General features: G+C 44.4%; 1 protein-coding gene across 11 annotated transcripts; it reads left to right on the top strand.

The window, feature by feature from the left end:
* Positions 1-593: 593 nt before the first annotated feature.
* On the top strand, positions 594-17,928 carry LOC106565771 (host cell factor 1). 11 transcript variants are annotated; one of them, XM_014133269.2, is made up of 28 exons: positions 1,407-2,404; positions 3,114-3,226; positions 3,568-3,768; positions 4,405-4,553; positions 4,703-4,863; positions 6,576-6,784; positions 6,899-6,983; positions 7,114-7,220; positions 7,453-7,632; positions 7,745-7,975; positions 8,240-8,388; positions 8,493-8,663; positions 8,792-9,016; positions 9,417-9,524; positions 9,631-9,847; positions 9,934-10,064; positions 10,752-10,890; positions 11,030-11,241; positions 11,395-12,313; positions 12,419-12,555; positions 12,776-13,052; positions 13,362-13,655; positions 13,754-13,848; positions 13,961-14,095; positions 14,638-14,823; positions 14,969-15,266; positions 15,403-15,469; positions 15,572-17,928. In XM_014133269.2, exons 3-28 carry the CDS (start codon positions 3,573-3,575, stop codon positions 15,609-15,611), a joined length of 5,118 nt encoding a protein of 1,705 aa, XP_013988744.2. In that variant the 5' UTR covers positions 1,407-2,404; positions 3,114-3,226; positions 3,568-3,572; the 3' UTR covers positions 15,612-17,928. The 11 variants fall into 11 exon arrangements, with proteins under 11 accessions (XP_013988752.2, XP_013988753.2, XP_013988746.2 ...); XM_045691823.1 differs by lacking the exon at positions 3,114-3,226 and having other exon boundaries at positions 1,412-2,404; positions 11,395-11,715; positions 11,866-12,313; XM_014133271.2 differs by lacking the exon at positions 3,114-3,226 and having other exon boundaries at positions 1,406-2,404; positions 12,422-12,555.
* The last annotated feature ends 432 nt before the right edge of the window (positions 17,929-18,360 follow it).

Genomic DNA, 18,360 nt, shown 5'->3' with positions numbered 1-18,360 from the left:
TTTCAAGTTTGGAATTGTACCCATAAATGTTAGTAATAATAATAATAACGATGTTGTTACAGTTGATAACAAGAAAAAGTATGTCGGAGTGCAAAATACTTCCATTGAAATTATTCTTTAGAGTGATAACTGCAGCAGAGTGTTCAGAACCATGAGAGAGCCATACATCATTTCCCCAGATCTCCAGAAGTTGACGTCGGTAGAAACTGAATGAGACTCTTGAAAAAAGCATTGAGTGAAACTATATACAAAGACAAAGTGGAATATAGAACAGAAAGTATTACGAGCTAAACAACAATCGCAAATCGAGTAAGAATGAAAATAAACCAGTGTTGCACACCATATAGATAGATATAAATTATTGAGAGAAAATAATTTAGCATAACAAAGATAACTCCCAGAACAAGAAACAAAGAGCTTGCTCACTGCCTATACTGCAGGTAAAAATATCAGAAGTGAGAGAACAAATAAAATAGTAAATATCCATTACTCCAGTAGTCCTGTGCAATTAGAACGAAAGTTAAATCACCTTAAGGCCGGGAGTGGGATCTGCTCACATCAGAGGTAGCTATCTAGGTAGCCTATGTTGACCACCAGGCACAGTCTATGACTGTCCTCAAGGAGGAAGGTTGATTTCAGATCCGTTGATGAAAGCGCGCCCTCCGATTAAGTAAGCCGTTTTCCCCTATTTTCTCACAGCTGGCCACAGTTTCTCTCTCCTTTCTCCGTCTGCTTTCGAGAGGTCTTCAGCAAACCGCAGGTTGTTGTCGCGTAGGAAGGTAGATTTCTTGGCTGCTTTCCAAGTGGCATCCCTGTAGAACCGCGATGTGAACTGGAGAATGAAACTTCTGGGTTTGGAGTCACCCTGCCTTCTCGTGTCGAGGCGATGTACAGTGTCGACAACATCTGTTAGCTTAGCCTTCTCCTCTCCATAATTTGATGGTCTCTTGCCGCACGTTCTCCCCATCTGCCTTGGGATCTCCATACAGTCTCAGATTCCACCGTCTGGAGTAGCTTTCGAGTTCCGTGATTCTTCTTTGACACAAGACCATCTTTCCCTCCTCCTTTTCAACACGCTTTTCAATGTGGGCGACCTTCTTCTTAACATCCTTGATTTACATGCATGCAAAGTCAACAGTTTTTGTTAAGTTTTCGATTTTCGTTACGTTGTCGCCGAGCATTTTCTCTATGGCATCGGACCTTGCAGTGATGAGCCTGGAAAGAGTAGCAATAACATCATTATTGGCAGCGGCATTTGGGCCCAGTTCAAACATGCCTTTCTTGGAAACTGGAGGTTTGCTTGGGATTATAGACAAAGAAGGAAAATCCTCGTCTGACACGGTAAGTGTCATAGAGTCAGTCAGGCCAGTATAGTTGTGGCAGTTGTCAATCAAAGCATTTGCCTCCTGTGTAACAACATTGGATGATGCCTGAGCATTGCTAGCTGAGGAGGAAGCCAAAAGATCTCTCTGTCAGCACTCTGTTACATTTGGGAAAATATAATATTAAATCATCAATAACCTGGTGTTTTTAGAAAGCGAAGTATTAATTTGGTAGTTCAAAATAATACACTTTTCACTATCTTTCAAAAGTTGGTATGCAGAGCTCGGTAGGAAGTGTGTGCTCAAGCTGCCGTTTTGGAGCCTTCCTTAGTGAGACAGTGAGGACTTGTGAAGAGCAGAATCAACAACCTCTGCATAATCAAAGAAGTTGCATTGTGAGGCGGGTATTAGTTAGCCACTGTTTTAGCCTATGTATATGAACGCTGAAAAGTGCCAGTGGTCTGCTTTGGGTAAAACCTGCCTGGAAATGCGCCATGGCTTTGTCACTTATTGAAAGGGGTGGGGGTACGTGGCAATTAGCATCCACTGGGTTGTTGAATAGGACTGTATAGTCCCCAAAAATGAAAATTGCATAATGCACAGTTGATTTTGTGTTTTGTTATACGTAATTTAGGGAACACCAATAGCACATATCTTATATTTCTTTAATCGTGTACTAAACTGATAGAAATCTGCAATGAGTTTGTTGTGTAGGTCGCCATCTTTAGTAAGGGACAATGTAGTCTGCAAGCATGATAACTTCCAACGAGCTAAAGAAAATGTCTAAATGCAAATGCCCATTTCAAATATCTCAAACGAAATGGTGTAGGTTGTTTTGAATTGAAAATGCACGGTTAGTTTACTCTAATATGCATTAATTGGTACTGGTTCTATACCAGTCGCCATGTTTGTTTTGGGTGACGCCAAATTGCTGTATTTTCCTCCCCTTTTGGTTGTCAAGAAGATGGCAGCTTCCAGGCAGGCATGAGAGGGAATACTTAATCACAAATCGAATGAACTTGGACTAGTGATTCAAGAGTAGACCCTCAAATCATCTCATTGGAAATAGTGCATCGAACGAAGTAAGTAATTCGTATTATGGACGTCAGGTTTTGTGACTATAGGGGTTTTGTTGTGGCAGACTGCTCGGCCATTTTTCTTGAGGGAGCTTAAATATAGGCCGATTTCAGACACGGCATGATCAATAACACTATGATATTGAATACAATTCGGCTTATTTGAATAAGATATGTTGAATTGCATTACGCTGGCTATATAATACATGTATATTTATCTAACTGAATTGCATGTAATCGGTGCATGACGCTGTACTAGTACCGTTTCCTCGCAAGCTAACATTGTTAGCCAGCTGGCTACGTTAACCTAGCTAGTTAGCCATTACTCTATAGGGGACGCGCGGTTTTGTAATTGATGTGTTGCGAAAATTCCACATTTCAAGTGATGGTGTGCATCTGACTTGTATTCGATTCCAATTTAAATGTGTATATAATGTTAATGTGAAGCAGAAGCGGCGACAGATTGAATGAATGTGTGACAATATGGCTACTCCCAGAGAAGCATGAAAATAGCAATCCACAGTAAACAGGGGTCTAATTACAAATGCTTTACGAGTATTTAATTGTGGTACACTTCATCCACATATTTACCAATATGACTGTAGTGGGACATGGCTGGTGTACGTTCTTGATGAAGCAGTAGCTAAATTAAGGTGTAATCTAACACCGGTATTATTTGTCTTTTTCGTTTGTATTCTCTTCCGCCATTTTTCAGACTGGCGGAGATTTGTTTGGTTGTTACAAGATGGCGGCTCCCATGGAGTGGCACTCTGATTACTTCAGTTTTAACTGCAAAATGTTACGGCAAAAAAACATGACATTTAGAAGGTAGTACAATACACCTTTGTTATACGTTGAGTTGTGGTGTCGAATACATATTATAATTATCTTTAGTTAGTATTAGGTGTATTGTGGTAATAATAGCCGGCTTTTCCCATTTTGTGAAGCGTGAGTAAAATGGCTGCTTCCCTGGAGTTTACAATTACAATATTATTTTTCACATGCATCGGTTTTGGTCCCAGCAATCGATTGCACGTGAAGTCTTCACTTTGCAAAATGTGTCTTGTATTTTGGCTTCACTTCGCAAGTATCAACAATAGACCTGATCAGAACTTGTCAATATTGTTCTGGAATGCTCTTTTAGCTGTATTATTTTTTTTCATCTGAAGAGGACATGACATTTCCTGGTTCAATGGTGTCTGGGACCACTGGCTCAACTCTGCAGCCACGATGGAAGCGGGTTCTAGGATGGTCTGGGCCTGTGCCTCGACCAAGACATGGTCACAGAGCCGTTGCTATAAAGGAATTGATGGTGGTTTTTGGAGGAGGAAATGAAGGAATTGTGGATGAATTGCATGTCTACAACACAGGTAAGATCATTTCGCGGGAAATGTAGCCTGACATATTACCTGAGAAACTGTCGCCGTCTTGTGGTACAGAACTGAAAGCGCACAAATAAAAAATGGCGCGCTAAAATAAAATGGACGACCGGAGTACTGTTTTGAACACTAAATTATGCTGTATCACATGTGCATGTTGTAATGGATGCACGCAATTTCTGTTCACATGACTACTGATATTTTCCTGAGTAGGAAAGTTGGTTAGGACTATTTGAACATTTTGTTCACAAGAAAGACATGGATTGCAGCAATTCCAATGTTTTATGATAGTGTGACTCATGTAGTCAACATGGACAGCTATACATTCTTATTGTCTATGTTTAGTTTTTATGAGAGAAATTATATTACAATTGACATTTCAGTTGTTGTTTTTCATCTTTGGGTTATTTCAGATATAAGTACAATGTATAGAATATACAACATGCACTTCTCAGGTGACAGACCTGGCCTGAAGATGCAGGCTGCATTTGTCAGAGATGCTTGGATCATGCTCAAGTAAATATTTACTCAAAGAGCGTTCGCTTCACACCTTACATCATAGGCCAACCTAGCACTTGACCACCCAGCACTGTCACACACAGACTAACCTCTACTTATTTAATCTAGCAACAAACCAATGGTTTATCCCTGCGGTTCGTGGTGATATTCCCCCTGGATGTGCTGCATACGGTTTTGTTTGTGATGGCACCCGGCTTCTGGTGTTTGGTGGAATGGTGGAATATGGAAAATACAGCAACGATCTCTATGAGCTACAGGTAATAGAATGCTTACAGCACACTCTCGCTCTAAACATTGGTAGCAATAAAACCAGAGCTAAAATGGCTGTCTTTAAGTACTTATGAATAGATTATTATGTTTACTGGATTACAGCATGCTATCGTCTTTTGCATTTTGTCTTGTTCAGGCCAGCAGATGGGAATGGAAAAAGTTAAAAGCTAAGTCTCCCAAAAATGGCCCACCTCCCTGTGCTCGACTTGGCCACAGTTTCTCTCTGGTGGGCAACAAGTGCTTCCTGTTTGGAGGGTTGGCTAATGACAGCGAGGACCCCAAAAACAACATCCCTAGGTACCGTTGCCGTAAGAAGGAGATGTGAAATGTGACCAGTGGAGTAACAGGAAAAACTGATGGGGTGGCAGGTAGCCTAGCGGTTAAAAGGTTTGAATCCCTGAACCGACTAGGCTAAATATTTGCCGCTGTGCACTTGAGCAAGGCACTTAACCCCAATTGCTCCTGTAAGCCACACATGATTAGAGAGACTGCTAAATTACTAAAATGTAAATGCTGTGGAATGGTTTGTAGTAAGCACTGCTTGACTTGGGCAGGAGCTCACTGGAGCTGAGTACCGGCTCCTCAAATATTATACTGTTTGAGCGCCTGTTCGTCTTATAGAATATTATCTCTAAAGTATTGTGGAGCTGCCGCACCTAAATATAAACATTACCAGCACCCAAAATGAGCACCGGCACCTACACTACCAGTCAAATGTTTTAGAAAGCCTACTCATTCAAGGGTTTTTCTTTAATTTTACTTTTCTACATTGTAGAATAATAGTGAAGATATCAAAACTATGAAATTACACGTATGGAATCATGTAGTAACCAAAAAAGTGTTCAACAAATCAAAATATATTTGAGTTTCTTCAAATAGCCATCAGATGGGATGACGTATCGCTGCAGAATGCTGTGGTAGACATGCTGGTTAAGTGTACCTTGAATTCTAAATAAATCACAGTGTCACCAGCAAGCACTCCTACACCATAACACCACCACCTCCATGCTTTACGGTGGGAATTACACATGCGGAGATCATCCATTCACCCACACCACATCTAACAAAGACATGGCACTTGGAACCAACAATCTCAAATTTGGACCCAGGCCAAAGGACAAATTTCCACCGGTCTTATGTCCATTGCTTGTGTTTCTTGGCCCAAGCAAGTATCTTCTTGTTGGTGTCCATTAGTAGTGGTTTCTTTGCAGCAATTTGACCATGAAGGCCTGACTCACACAGTCTCCTCTGAACAGTTGATGTTGAGATGTGTCTGTGACTTGAACTCTGAAGCATTTATTTGGGCTGCAATTTCTGAGGCTGGTAACTCTAATGAACTTATCCTCTGCAGCAGAGGTAACTCTGGGTCTTCTATTCCTGTGGCGGTCCTCATGAGAGCCAGTTTCATCATAGCATTTGATGGTTTTTGCGACTGCACTTGAAGAAACTTTAAAAGTTCTTGAAATTTTCCTGATTGACTGACCTTCATGTCTTTAAGTAATGATGAACTATCGTTTCTCTTTACTTATTTGAGCAGTTCTTGCCATAAAATGGACTTGGTCTTTTACCAAATAGGGCTTTCTTCTGTATACCACCCCTACCTTGTCACAACACAACTGGCTCAAACGCATTAAGGAGGAAAGACATTCCACAAATTCACTTTTAACAAGGCACACCTGTTAATTGTAATGCATTCCAGGTGACTAGCTCATGAAGCTGGTTGAGAGAATGCCAAGCTTGTGCAAAGCTGTCAAGGCAAAGGGTGGCTATTTGAAGAATCTCAAATATAAAATATATTTTGATTTGTTTAACCCTTTTTGGTTATTACATGATTCCATGTGTTATTTCATAGTTTTAATGTGTACAATGTAGAAAATAGTAAAAATAAAGAATAACCCTTGAATGAGTAGGTGTTCTATTACTTTTGACCTGTAGTGTATTTCAGTCCAAGTCAAGCACTGGTAGTTAGCAGTTGGAAAGACATTCTGACTGAAATCTTTCATCACTAGATACCTGAATGATCTGTACACCCTGGAGCTTCGTGCTGGCTCCAGCGTTGTAGGCTGGGATATACCAATTACTTATGGCGTTTTGCCACCTCCTCGCGAGAGCCACACTGCTGTAGTGTACACAGAAAAGGAGAGCAAGAAATCTCACCTGATCATCTATGGAGGGATGAGTGGCTGTCGTCTGGGAGATCTATGGACTCTTGACATTGGTAGGCTCCTGAGTTAACAGTATTACCAAATTATTAACAGTGAACCCTTTGACTTGACTGATTCATTAGAGTAAGAGACGATGTATTTTCTAAATGATTTTGCTCTGTCTGCAGACACCCTGACCTGGACTAAGCCATCGGTGAATGGCACAGCACCTCTGCCCAGGAGTCTCCACTCTGCCATCACCATCACAAACAAGTGAGATCTCCCTGAATACCTGTTGAAATGATCAATTCAGTGTCTGGGATAACAATCGGTTAAATCTCTCAGCAGTTAACCTATTTTGTGACTGCTTGCTTCTGATTTCTTTGTCTGCCTCTCATTGTAGGATGTTTGTTTTTGGGGGATGGGTTCCCCTGGTTATGGATGACGTGAAGGTGGCAACACATGAGAAGGAATGGAAGTGCACAAACACTCTGGCCTGCCTAAATCTCGGTTTGTCTTCCCCATTTTCAGTTATTGGTGCTAGTACTTGCATTTAACCTTACATACTGTTGAGTAATGTTTATCTAGATTTGTGCATTATGAACTGACCTCATTCTGAGTGAAACCATTCACTGTGACATTTCTAGGTATCCCCCTTTCCATTGATAAATGGCAGTGTCACGGGCAAATTATATTACTGTCAGAAAATAAGATTGAACCCTCATGATTCTTTTTACCCCAGACTCCATGGCCTGGGAATCAGTGTTGATGGACACCTTGGAGGACAATATCCCAAGGGCCCGGGCAGGACATTGTTCTGTGTCCATCAACTCTAGGTTGTATGTCTGGAGTGGCCGTGATGGTTACCGTAAAGCATGGAACAACCAAGTCTGCTGTAAAGACCTCTGGTACCTTGAGACAGGCGAGTCACCTTTATTTTGCTAATTTACTCTGATAAAGCAAACCCCATTATTTGCTCAACTGTGCTGTTGATTGCTTATAAGAAATGGGACCATTTTGTCATTTGGTTACAGAGAGGCCACACGCTCCCTCGAGAGTGCAGCTTGTCCGTGCTAACACCAACTCCCTGGAGGTGAGCTGGGGCGCTGTGTCCACCGCAGACACCTACCTGCTGCAGCTGCAGAAGTACGACATCCCAGCTGCCGCTGCTGCCACCTCCCCGGCCCTTACTGCCACCTCTTCTCTACCAGGGAACTTGCCCAAAAGCCCAGCTGCTCCCTCTGCTCAGAACCTACCACACACAGGTATCACTATGGTGCCCCAAGCTTCCTTCCCAACATCCCCAGAAGCCCGCAGACTGCCTTCACAGCTCGTGGGCCAGTTAAAACCATGCATGTCCTACTTGTTCTATGGAGGTTGTTCATACCAATTTGTGGAGTATTGTCACAAATCATTTGCATTGTTCTCCTCTACAGCCCATTGTATTTCAGTAATCGTAGCCCAAAATGGTATGTAAAAAGAAGGCCTCGAGGGCTCTATACTGAACATTTATTCTGTTGATTTGACAGCCATCTTGAAGGTTGCAGCCCCTCAGTCTGGCACGGGTACCTCCCTTGTCACTGTGCGAGCCAACCAGGCTGTGAAATCCCCTGTCACTGTGACATCACTTCCTCCAGGGGTTCGGATGATGGTTCCTGCCCAGACTGCCCAAGGAACGGTATTTACAGTTGTGAATTGGTTTGGTTATTCAAGGATAAAATGTTGTCAAGAGTAATGCCAAGAGAGTATTGTCTCACTCAAGACTATTTGTTTTCCTTTAAGCCAATCGGCAATAGCCCTCAGATGAGTGGCATGGCAGCTTTGGCTGCAGCTGCAGCAGCCACACAAAAGATCCCGCCCTCTTCAGGCACTGTGCTCAACATTCCAGCAGGTGCCACCCTTGTCAAAACCATGGCTGGCTCCACCGCAGTCAAAATGTCATCTCCTCTCATGGTAAGACTCATAAAATATTGGTCTGTGAAAATGAAACTCGCTGGTAGAATGTATGAGTTTGTCAGGCAGTCTCTTTCAAGACCCAATTTAGAATTGACAACTTAACATTTTGTATTTTCTGCTTCCAGGTCAGTAACCCAGCCACTCGCATGCTGAAGACTGCTGCAGCTCAGGTGGGCACAGCGACTGTATCATCACCCAACTCGCCCAACCGACCCATCATCACTGTGCACAAGTCAGGCACGGTCACCGTAGCCCAGCAACACCAGGTGGTTACCACCATGGTGGGAGGAGTCACCAAGACAATCACCCTGGTCAAGAGCCCCCTTACTATGGGAGGCAGCGGCACTCTGGTGAGAGAACTTGACAGGAACAGGAAGGGAGTACAGGGAGAAGGCTGTGTGAGAAATGTATCGTCCTTATACACAATCCCACATAAAGGATTTTATATGCATGCCATGAACTGAGAAATAGTTTGCCACACTTTGATATATTTTTTTGGTCCCCCACCTGTATTCATATGACTCTTATATGGCCTAGGCATGAACCCATTATAGAAGATGTGGCTGTGGAAAACTCAGAGAAGGAACAACTTGAGTTCATAGATCTGCATAACTGTCAGGGTCAGTTGGCATGGAATAATGTAGCTATCCACACTCACAGTTGTTGTTCACATGAGACACTGATCTCCTGACGCCAAATACTGTGATGTTTTCTGGTGACTCATAAACTTGAGTCTCTCTCCTATGTCAGCAGATCTCCAGCCTTGGCAAGATGATATCTGTGGTACAAACCAAGCCAGTGCAGACATCAGCTGTTACAGGCCAGGCTTCCACTAACCCTCTATCACAGCTCATACAGGTCAGCTATCTTCATGAGTGCAGGAAAAGGAGCTAACTAAAACTCCATGGACAGGCTCAGCCGGCTTTCTGTTGATCATGTTCATAATCCACTGTGTCTCCTGTAGACTAAGGGTTCTCTCCCTGCCGGCACCATACTGAAGCTGGTGACCTCAGCGGACGGCAAGCCCACCACCATCATCACCACGTCCCAGGCAGGGGGCACAGGGAACAAACCCACCATCCTGAACATCAGCGGCATGTCGCCCACCACAACCAAACAGGGCACCACCATCATCAAGACCATCCCTATGTCTGCTATTATGAACCAGTCTGGAGCCACAGGTCAGAACCCAATGGCTTCATGTTTCAGGGACAATACAACGGGAGCATATGCTGACAGGTATTATTCTTTTTTGTTTTGATAACAGTGACCAGCAGCACAGGGAAGATGCCCTATACCATTCTCACCACCAAGATGATGACCACTGGCACTCCAGGAAAAATCATCACTACCATGCCTAAGCTTGGCACTGCAACTGGCCAGCAGGAGCTGACACAGGTGCCTCACAGAAATTACCCTTACAACCTCTTGTAGCAGATACATATTATTTATATGAATTGTACAATATTTCTAGGTGTTGAAGATGTTTCAAATCAAATGTATTTATATTGCCCTTCTTACATCAGCTGATATCTGTGCTGTACAGAAACCCAGCCTAAAACCCCAAACAGCAAGCAATGCAGGTGTAGAAGCACGGTGGCTAGGAAAAACTCCCTAGAAAGGCCAAAACCTAGAGAGGAACCAGGCTATGAGGGGTGGCCAGTCCTCTTCTGGCTGTGCCGGGTGGAGATTATAACAGCACATGGCCTAGATGTTCAAATGTTCATAAATGACCAGCATGGTCAAATAATAATAATCATACTAGTTGTCGAGGGTGCAACAAGTCAGTAACACAAGAGTAAGTGTCAGTTGGCTCTTTCATAGCTGATCTTTGACAGTTTTTGCATTGGTGCACTTTCCATTTTAAATATCACATGGCATTTATATTTAGTCGCATACGATACATCTCGTACAGCAAGGCCTTTGAAGCAGTTGAAATGCTTCAGTAGTTCTGGGGACTATATTAGGATCTGCTCTGATTGGTGCTACTAACACATTTGGCTCTATCAAATGTCTTGCCCCAGTAGAGGAGTTTTATAGTGCCCCCTAGTGTCTCAATTATACCTCCCCCTTGGTGGTTTTAAGGTGGTTTTGAAGGGTGCTCCAGGCCAACCTGGCACCATTCTGCGCACTGTACCCATGGGTGGAGTCCGACTCGTCACCCCGGTTACGATGACTTCTGTCAAGCCCAGTGTAACTACACTGGTCGTCAAGGGAACAACTGGTATGGATGACATTTCATAATTACTCCTTGATTGAAGATGGCAAGTGGTCTGTTCAATTAATAAGTATGCAGTAAAATAAATTCAGGCCAAGTTCCAGCTGTCTGCCCTTTTGAGTTTGTGATTTATTTGTTCCCCAAGGTGTCGCCACCCTGGGGACAGTCACAGGCACAGTCTCCTCCAGCCTGGCAGGGGGCAGTGTAGCCAGTGCCAATGCCTCTCTGGCACCTCCCATCACCACCCTGGGCACCATCGCCACCCTGCCCAGCCAAGTCATCAACCCCACTGCCATCACTGTGTCAGTGGCCCAGGCCAGTCTGACCACAGTCACTACCCTGTCCACCTCCACTATGGTAAGACAGCTAGGGGCTATTCTTTATACAGAAATGTAGATGTAGCTCCAATTTATGTTTTTGAGAATTGGAACATGAAATGTCATGCTGCCCAATGTGGAGCACGTTTTTAATGGGTTTTCTCAGTCAATACCTGATATTCTCTCATTGCAGTCGGTGAACCAGCCAACCCAGGTGACTCTCATCACCACCCCCAGCGGTGTTGAAGCCCAGCCAGTGCAGGACCTGCCCGTGTCCTTCCTGGCCTCCCCCACTTCTGAGCAGCCCTCCACTGAGGCCGGGGATGCCCCTGGTACTGTCACCATGGTCTGCTCCAACCCACCCTGTGAGACCCACGAGACAGGAACCACCAACACGGCCACCACTGCGTCTGCTAACATGTCAGTGTGCTCCAACCCTCCCTGTGAGACCCACGAGACTGGAACCACCAACACCGCAACGACCTCTTCCACCAACATGGGAGGGGCAATGAGGGTGTGTACAAGCCCTCCGTCAGAGACCCATGAGACGGGCACCACTAACACCTCGACCACCGCCCACTCCATCATGGGAACTAACAAAATGGATACTGTCAAGAGTAGCTCATCATCTCACCCCCCATCTCTGTACTCCTCTACCCCTCAGACAATCACCTCTGCTTACCCCGGAACCGCCACAGGCAACCAGGAACCAGAGAACCTGCGCACCGGCACCACCTTCACCCCCACCACAGCACGCTCTGACATGGGCTCAGCCCAGACCGGCACTGTGCAGAGTCCCAAGCAGCCAGCACCAGCCGTGGGCCTTATAGTTTGCTCTAACCCACCCTGCGAGACACATGAAACGGGCACAACCAACACTGCCACTCAGTCCTCGTCCGGCATGGGTAACGGGCAGACTAGCACTGTGCAGAAAGTGTGCTCAAACCCACCCTGCGAGACCCACGAAACGGGGACCACCAACACCCCATCCCAGGCCAGTTCCAACATGGCTGGGAACCAGACAGGAACAGTGACGGTGCAGGGGGTGTGTTCAGACCCCCCCTGTGAAACCCACGAGACTGGCACCACCAACACGGCAACTACTGCCACAGGTATAACGCTAGAATACATACTTGTTGTTTTCAGTGTTTTTATTTTAAAAAACAGGATCATGTTTTAGGGTTATTTCATGGACTGTGTTAATGCGTGTCCTACAGCAGATGGAGCAGACGGTGGCACCAGCAGTACAGAGACTCCCTCCACTACTGCATCAGGAACAACCCCAGCCACCATCCAGAGCAGAGCTATCACTACTGTGACCCAGTCCACACCAGCCCCAGGGCCCTCAGTACCTGTAAAATAACCACTAACAATACTTTGCCAGTCTAGACTACTGATGCACTAGCAATTTCAGAATTGTCATGCTAAGGGTTTAGTTCTAAATCACACACTGGCATGGTTAGGCAAATTATCAGTAATTAATGCCAAAAATAAATGCATTATATGGACAATTCAGTCATCTTGGCCATTTTAAGAATTTGCACTCTTGCTAATTTCTACCCTTGTATCTCCAGTCCATTTCATCGATCACTGAGGGTGCAGCAGTTTCCACAGAAGAGCCCATGCAGATTGATGCGGCCACAGAAGGGGGAGACACCGCTATGGAGACTGGGCTGCCCCCAGAGCTGATGTCAGAGGGACAGATAGGAACTGGTCTGTCTGCAGAGGAGCTGGCTGTGACTGCAGCAGCAGAGGCAGCAGCACAGGCTGCAGCACAGGCAGCAGCCACTGAGGAGGCCCAGGCCCGGGCCATCCAGGCAGTTCTCCAGGCAGCACAGCAGGCCGCCATGAGTAAGTATGGCCCTCAGATTGTTGGTAAATTATAGAGATGAATTTCAAGACTTTACGTGTGTGAAGACAACCGCTACTCATTTACATTTTGGTAATTTAGCAGACGCTCTTATCCAGAGCGACTTACCAAAGCAATTAGGGTTTAGTGCCTTGCTCAACGGCACATCGACAGATTTTCCACCTTGTCAGCTCGGGGATTCAAACCAGCAACCTTTCGGTTACTGGCCCAATGGCCTTAAACCGCTGGGCTACCTGTCGCCCCAACTGCCATAGTCTCACAATCAAAATGTACATTCTCTGCATGCATAGACGAGGGTGATTCTGGCTCGGACGGACAGCAGACCACCACAATCCCCATTGTTCTGACCCAGCAAGAGCTGGCGGCCCTGGTCCAGCAGCAGCAGCAGCTCCAGGAGGCTCAGGCCCTGGCTCAGGCCCTGGCTCAGGCCCAGCAGCAAGGAAACGCCCAAGCCCTGCCCACTGAGGGCCTGGCCCCTGCAGACAGCCTGAATGACCCCACGTCTGAGAGCAACGGACACAACGAGATGGCTGCAGCCGTTTCCAGCGCTGTGGCATCACTGCTGCCGCGCACCTCCACGGAGAGTAAGTCTTTCTCTATATATATATCTTTCTTTCTTTCTTTCTTCTAGTGTTTTTCCAGGTCTTAACTTGACCTCTCTTGTGTCCTATTGACTCTGCAGCCCTGGCCCCCTCAAGCACATTTGCTGTTTCCAGTCCAGCCAACCTGCAACCTGCAGCTTCTCTAGCAGAGGTGACCAATGGCATCGAGGGCGGGGTGAGTACCAATATTGGACCTGTTTTTATCCTGCCAGTTTGATAATCAGAATTTGAGAGGAACGTTGAATGGCATGGCATATTCTAACTCCCTTTTTGTCTCTGTCATACAGAAGCTAAACCCTCAACCAGCCCCTATCAAGACACTTGTAAAAAAAGAGAACCAGTGGTTCGATGTTGGAATCGTTAAGGTGACAAACATGGTGGTCACACACTTCTTCATCCCAGGGGACGATTCTCAAGTAGAGGTAAGCCTCAAAGATGGATTCATCTCCCGAGTGTCACAGCGGTCTAAGGCACTGCATCTCAGTACCTGAGGCATCACTACAGACACTGGTTCGATCCCAGGCTGTGTAACAACCGGCCGTGACCGGGAGTCCCATAGGACGATGTACAATTGGCCCAGCGTCGTCCAGGTTAGGGAAGGGTTTGACCAGGGGGGCTTTACTTGGTTCATCGCGCTCTTGTGACTCCTTGTGGTGGGCTGGGCGCCTGCAGGCTGACTCCGGTCGTCAGTTGAACATTGTTTCCTCTGACACATTGGTGCAGCTGGCTTCCGGGTTAAATGGGTGGTTTTTAAGAAGCCAGGTTAGGCGGGTCATGTTTCGGAGGAAGCATGACTCAACCGTCGCTTCTCCCTAGCCTGTTGGGGAATTGCAGCGATGAGACAAGATCGCGATTGCATATCATGAGAAAGGGGGCACAACATTTTTTTTTATAGATGGATTCATGCCTTTATGGCTTAGAGATCAGTGAGTTTGGTGCAGCACCAACGATGTGTGTGTTGTAGGATGACTCGGGCGCCATTCCAGACTATAACCAGATGAAGAAAATGGAGCTGCAGCCTGGCACAGCTTACAAGTTCCGTGTCGCTGGCATCAATGCTTGTGGTCGTGGTTCCTTCTCAGAGATCTCTGCTTTCAAGACCTGTCTACCAGGCTTCCCCGGAGCACCTTGTGCCATCAAAATCAGCAAGGTAAAACTATGCAAACTAGTCATAAAACAATTACTGTATTAGAACACCCTTGACAAATCTCAAGTTTTTCTAGTTTTGATGGAATGCTGATGGTATTTTTGCTGGTTTTGCATTAAAACAAGAGTTCCATCTTTTTCCCCCTCAGAGCCCGGATGGTGCCCACCTCACCTGGGAGCCTCCTTCGGTGACATCAGGGAAGATCATTGAGTATTCTGTGTACCTGGCCATCCAAAGCACTCAGACAGCCGAGCGCAAGACCTCCACCCCAGCCCAGCTGGCCTTCATGCGGGTGTACTGTGGGCCCAACCCCTCCTGCCTGGTGCAGTCCACCAGCCTCTCGAACGCCCACATAGACTACACCACCAAGCCCGCCATCATCTTCCGCATTGCCGCGCGCAACGAGAAGGGCTATGGCCCTGCCACACAAGTCCGATGGCTGCAAGGTGGGCAGGCTTATTTTTTTATTCTGCTGTTCAACAAAATGGAGCAGCGTCTTGTCAATCATAATTATGGTTGTACTTGATTGGGTTGTGTTTTTAAGTACGGTTTCTCTTGAATGGATTTCTCCCCCCTTTTCAGAGTCCAGCAAAGATGGCGCCTCCGCAAAACCTGCCCCAAAAAGACCAGCAGTGTCCTCACCTGATGTGTAAGTACCTGGTTCCATCTAGGCTACATTACATCACTCACTGGTCACTCGACAATGGCAAATTATCTTAAAAATAAATGTTTTGCTTTGTCTGCCCTGCAGTAAGGCTGCTGGTCAAAAGAAAGCAAGAACGGACCAGTGAGATGGCCCAGATGACCCCCCCCCCTACTCGCTGTCCTTTTTGACCAGGAAGACTTCATCCTCATCCTGGCTTCACCCCATCTGCGAGTTGACCCACAACCAGCCAGCAACATAAGCAAAATGGCAGCAGAAACCCTAGATGAAAATCAACAAGAGAGTTCTGTAGGCAAGACTTATTTGTTTTTCTAGAGCAACACAAATTAAAAAAGCACATTATAGCTTTTACTTCATTAGTCTTTTGTTTATTTTCTTTGCTTTCCCCCTAGCTACTTTTATTATACATATTTTTGGCTAGTTTCTGTAGTTGTAGAGAAACATTTACAGCATCACAAGCTGTGAGCTGCCCTGAGCTTAATGTTACTTTTGTTTTTGAATATTTGGGGGACGTAGAGAGAGAGACTACATGAGATGATGTACAGTTTGAGCATGTGCTGAACAGGAGGCAGTGTTGGTTTAGATGGGAGGAACAATCAAAACGGAAAAACAAAGCACTTGTCCTCAAAAGGGGAAATGTTTTCCCTCAAGCAGAAATGTTCTTCAATTAAGAAACCAATATATACAAACATCATACTGGACTCCAGTCTCCTGGTAATCTTATCACTGTCCTTTTGCCCCGAGATGAGGACTGATGGCTCTGAAGTGGAGAAAGGATTTGATGACAAAGGAAGAAAATTGTAGAGGAACAGAGACTTTGCTACGACTGAGACTTGCAGCATACACACAACAAATATTGCAAAATCTTCCCAAAAAATTTGCAAGCAATGATGCAGATCTTTGCGTAGTTTATTTTTCTATTTTTTAAGCTTTTCCCTGTCTATCACCATGCATTTTTAAAACGTCACCTACTTTTCTTTTTTGTTTATTATTGTTCATCCCCATAGTTTAAGTGTTTGTGGGAAGAGGGGTGGCAGTGCTGAGGTAGGCACTATATTTAAATATTGGTTTTGATCAGTTGTATGTTCTTGATCTATCGGAGTGTATGGAAAAAATAAAGGCTTTTGTATTTGTGCTGACTAGGACCGCAAATGTAATAGGACTGAAGGGAATTTGAAACAGACCCGTGGAGAGGAGTACATTTTGTTTACTACATCTTCCAATGTTTGTGTCGCTGTGTGTATGCCGAACATGGACAATTGAATGAAGAAAAATCTTTTCAGTCCCACATTTCTTCCTTCCCACCCCAATACACCACATTTCCAATCAGTAATCTGTATATGCTTTGCTTTTGCGGTCATTAATTTGAGTACCCTAATTTTATTTTAGACCAAGAAAGAATATATTTGGAGACTTTTGTTCCTTATACTGTTGAGGAAGATGTATATGTGAAACCACCAAATAAAACATGTATTACATTTTTTTAGGTTCTGTGTTTTACCAATTACAGAAGTGACATGTGAAAGTTATTTCTGAGAAGTTTACCTGTATGTCTTTAATTGGGATGTCTTGGTGGGAAGGAAGATGAATAGCCAGAGTTTGGACTCACTTGTAAATTAATTATTCCATAGCAAGAATAAAATATATTGGCCTTTTATACAATTACCTGTACCAAAAAGTTTTTACATGTTGGTCATCTTTCGTTTGCCTTTTGTGTCATGATTTATATAAAAAACGTGTGTGTGTGTATATGTGTGTGTGTGTGTGTGTGTGTATATATATATATATATATATATATATATACTGTCTCCCTGATCAATTGCTATGACTTGCTTTGTTAAACAGATTTGCTCAAAATCACATCAAGGTGCATTACCAGTACCAAAATATTTGTATTCAGGATCAATCAACCCATGGAGTTTTTTTATAGAGAGGGAAGTCTTGGAGTGGTAATGACTATTCATTAGTTTGTAAAATAAAGATAGCCAGATTGGGTAATGAAGCCAAGGGTGAACTTGCTACCTCTCTTAGGATTGTAGTACTTGCACCTTGGTTTCAAGTCTCCAGATTTACTTCTATAATGAAAACCCTATTTCATATACATCCATGATTTTGAGCAAAACTAGACATGCATGCAACCAAAGATTTAAAGAAATGTGTTTGTTCCTTTCTATGTGGGATACAAATGTGTCCTTTTCTTCCACAGTACATTTACAGAGTCACTAATTTTGCACCCTTGTTAGGTCGGTCATCAACAGGGCTGAGTTCTCTGGACTTTTCCTCCCACACTGGGGCAGGTGCTGGTCTTAGCACTGACGCTTGACGTTGAGAGGTTCTTCCGGGTGTTTGCAGGTTATCTGGAATTGTCCTGTATTTTCCAATGTGTGTTTTTTGTACTGAAGGGAGTAATGTATCTTTTATCAAAATAAACTTGTTAAACATTCCAGTCATTGTGGGATACCTTGATACCAAGGTTATTATAGTTTTGCGTTTTAATATTAGTTTTTATTTCTACATTTTTTCCCTGAATTTAATTTGAAATTCAGTTTAGTTTCAGTCATTTTTCTGACTTGATTTGCTAGTTTTATTTAGTTTGAGTTGTATACAAATATTTCAGTTTAGTTTTTATTTAGTTTTAGGGACAGAACATGTATGGGAGGCTGTATTGTTTTGGGGGGATGTCACTACAGGTGGGCCATTATAAGGTGATGGGTCAGGTCATATGCTAGGTTAGGTTTAAGTTATAAAGTCAATGGCCCTGTTTGAGAAACTGTGATGTATCACGGGTAAATTGTTCTACAATGATATTGATTTATGATGCAAGGTGATTTGTAGATTAGTCTGCCTCGCCTTTAAAGTGGCAGCAAAGTCAAACG

Source organism: Salmo salar, chromosome ssa12, assembly GCF_905237065.1.
Source record: "Salmo salar chromosome ssa12, Ssal_v3.1, whole genome shotgun sequence".
Taxonomy (NCBI): domain Eukaryota; kingdom Metazoa; phylum Chordata; class Actinopteri; order Salmoniformes; family Salmonidae; genus Salmo; species Salmo salar.
The sequence above is the reverse complement of the archived record's forward strand: the minus strand, read 5'-3'. Positions and strand labels throughout refer to the sequence as shown.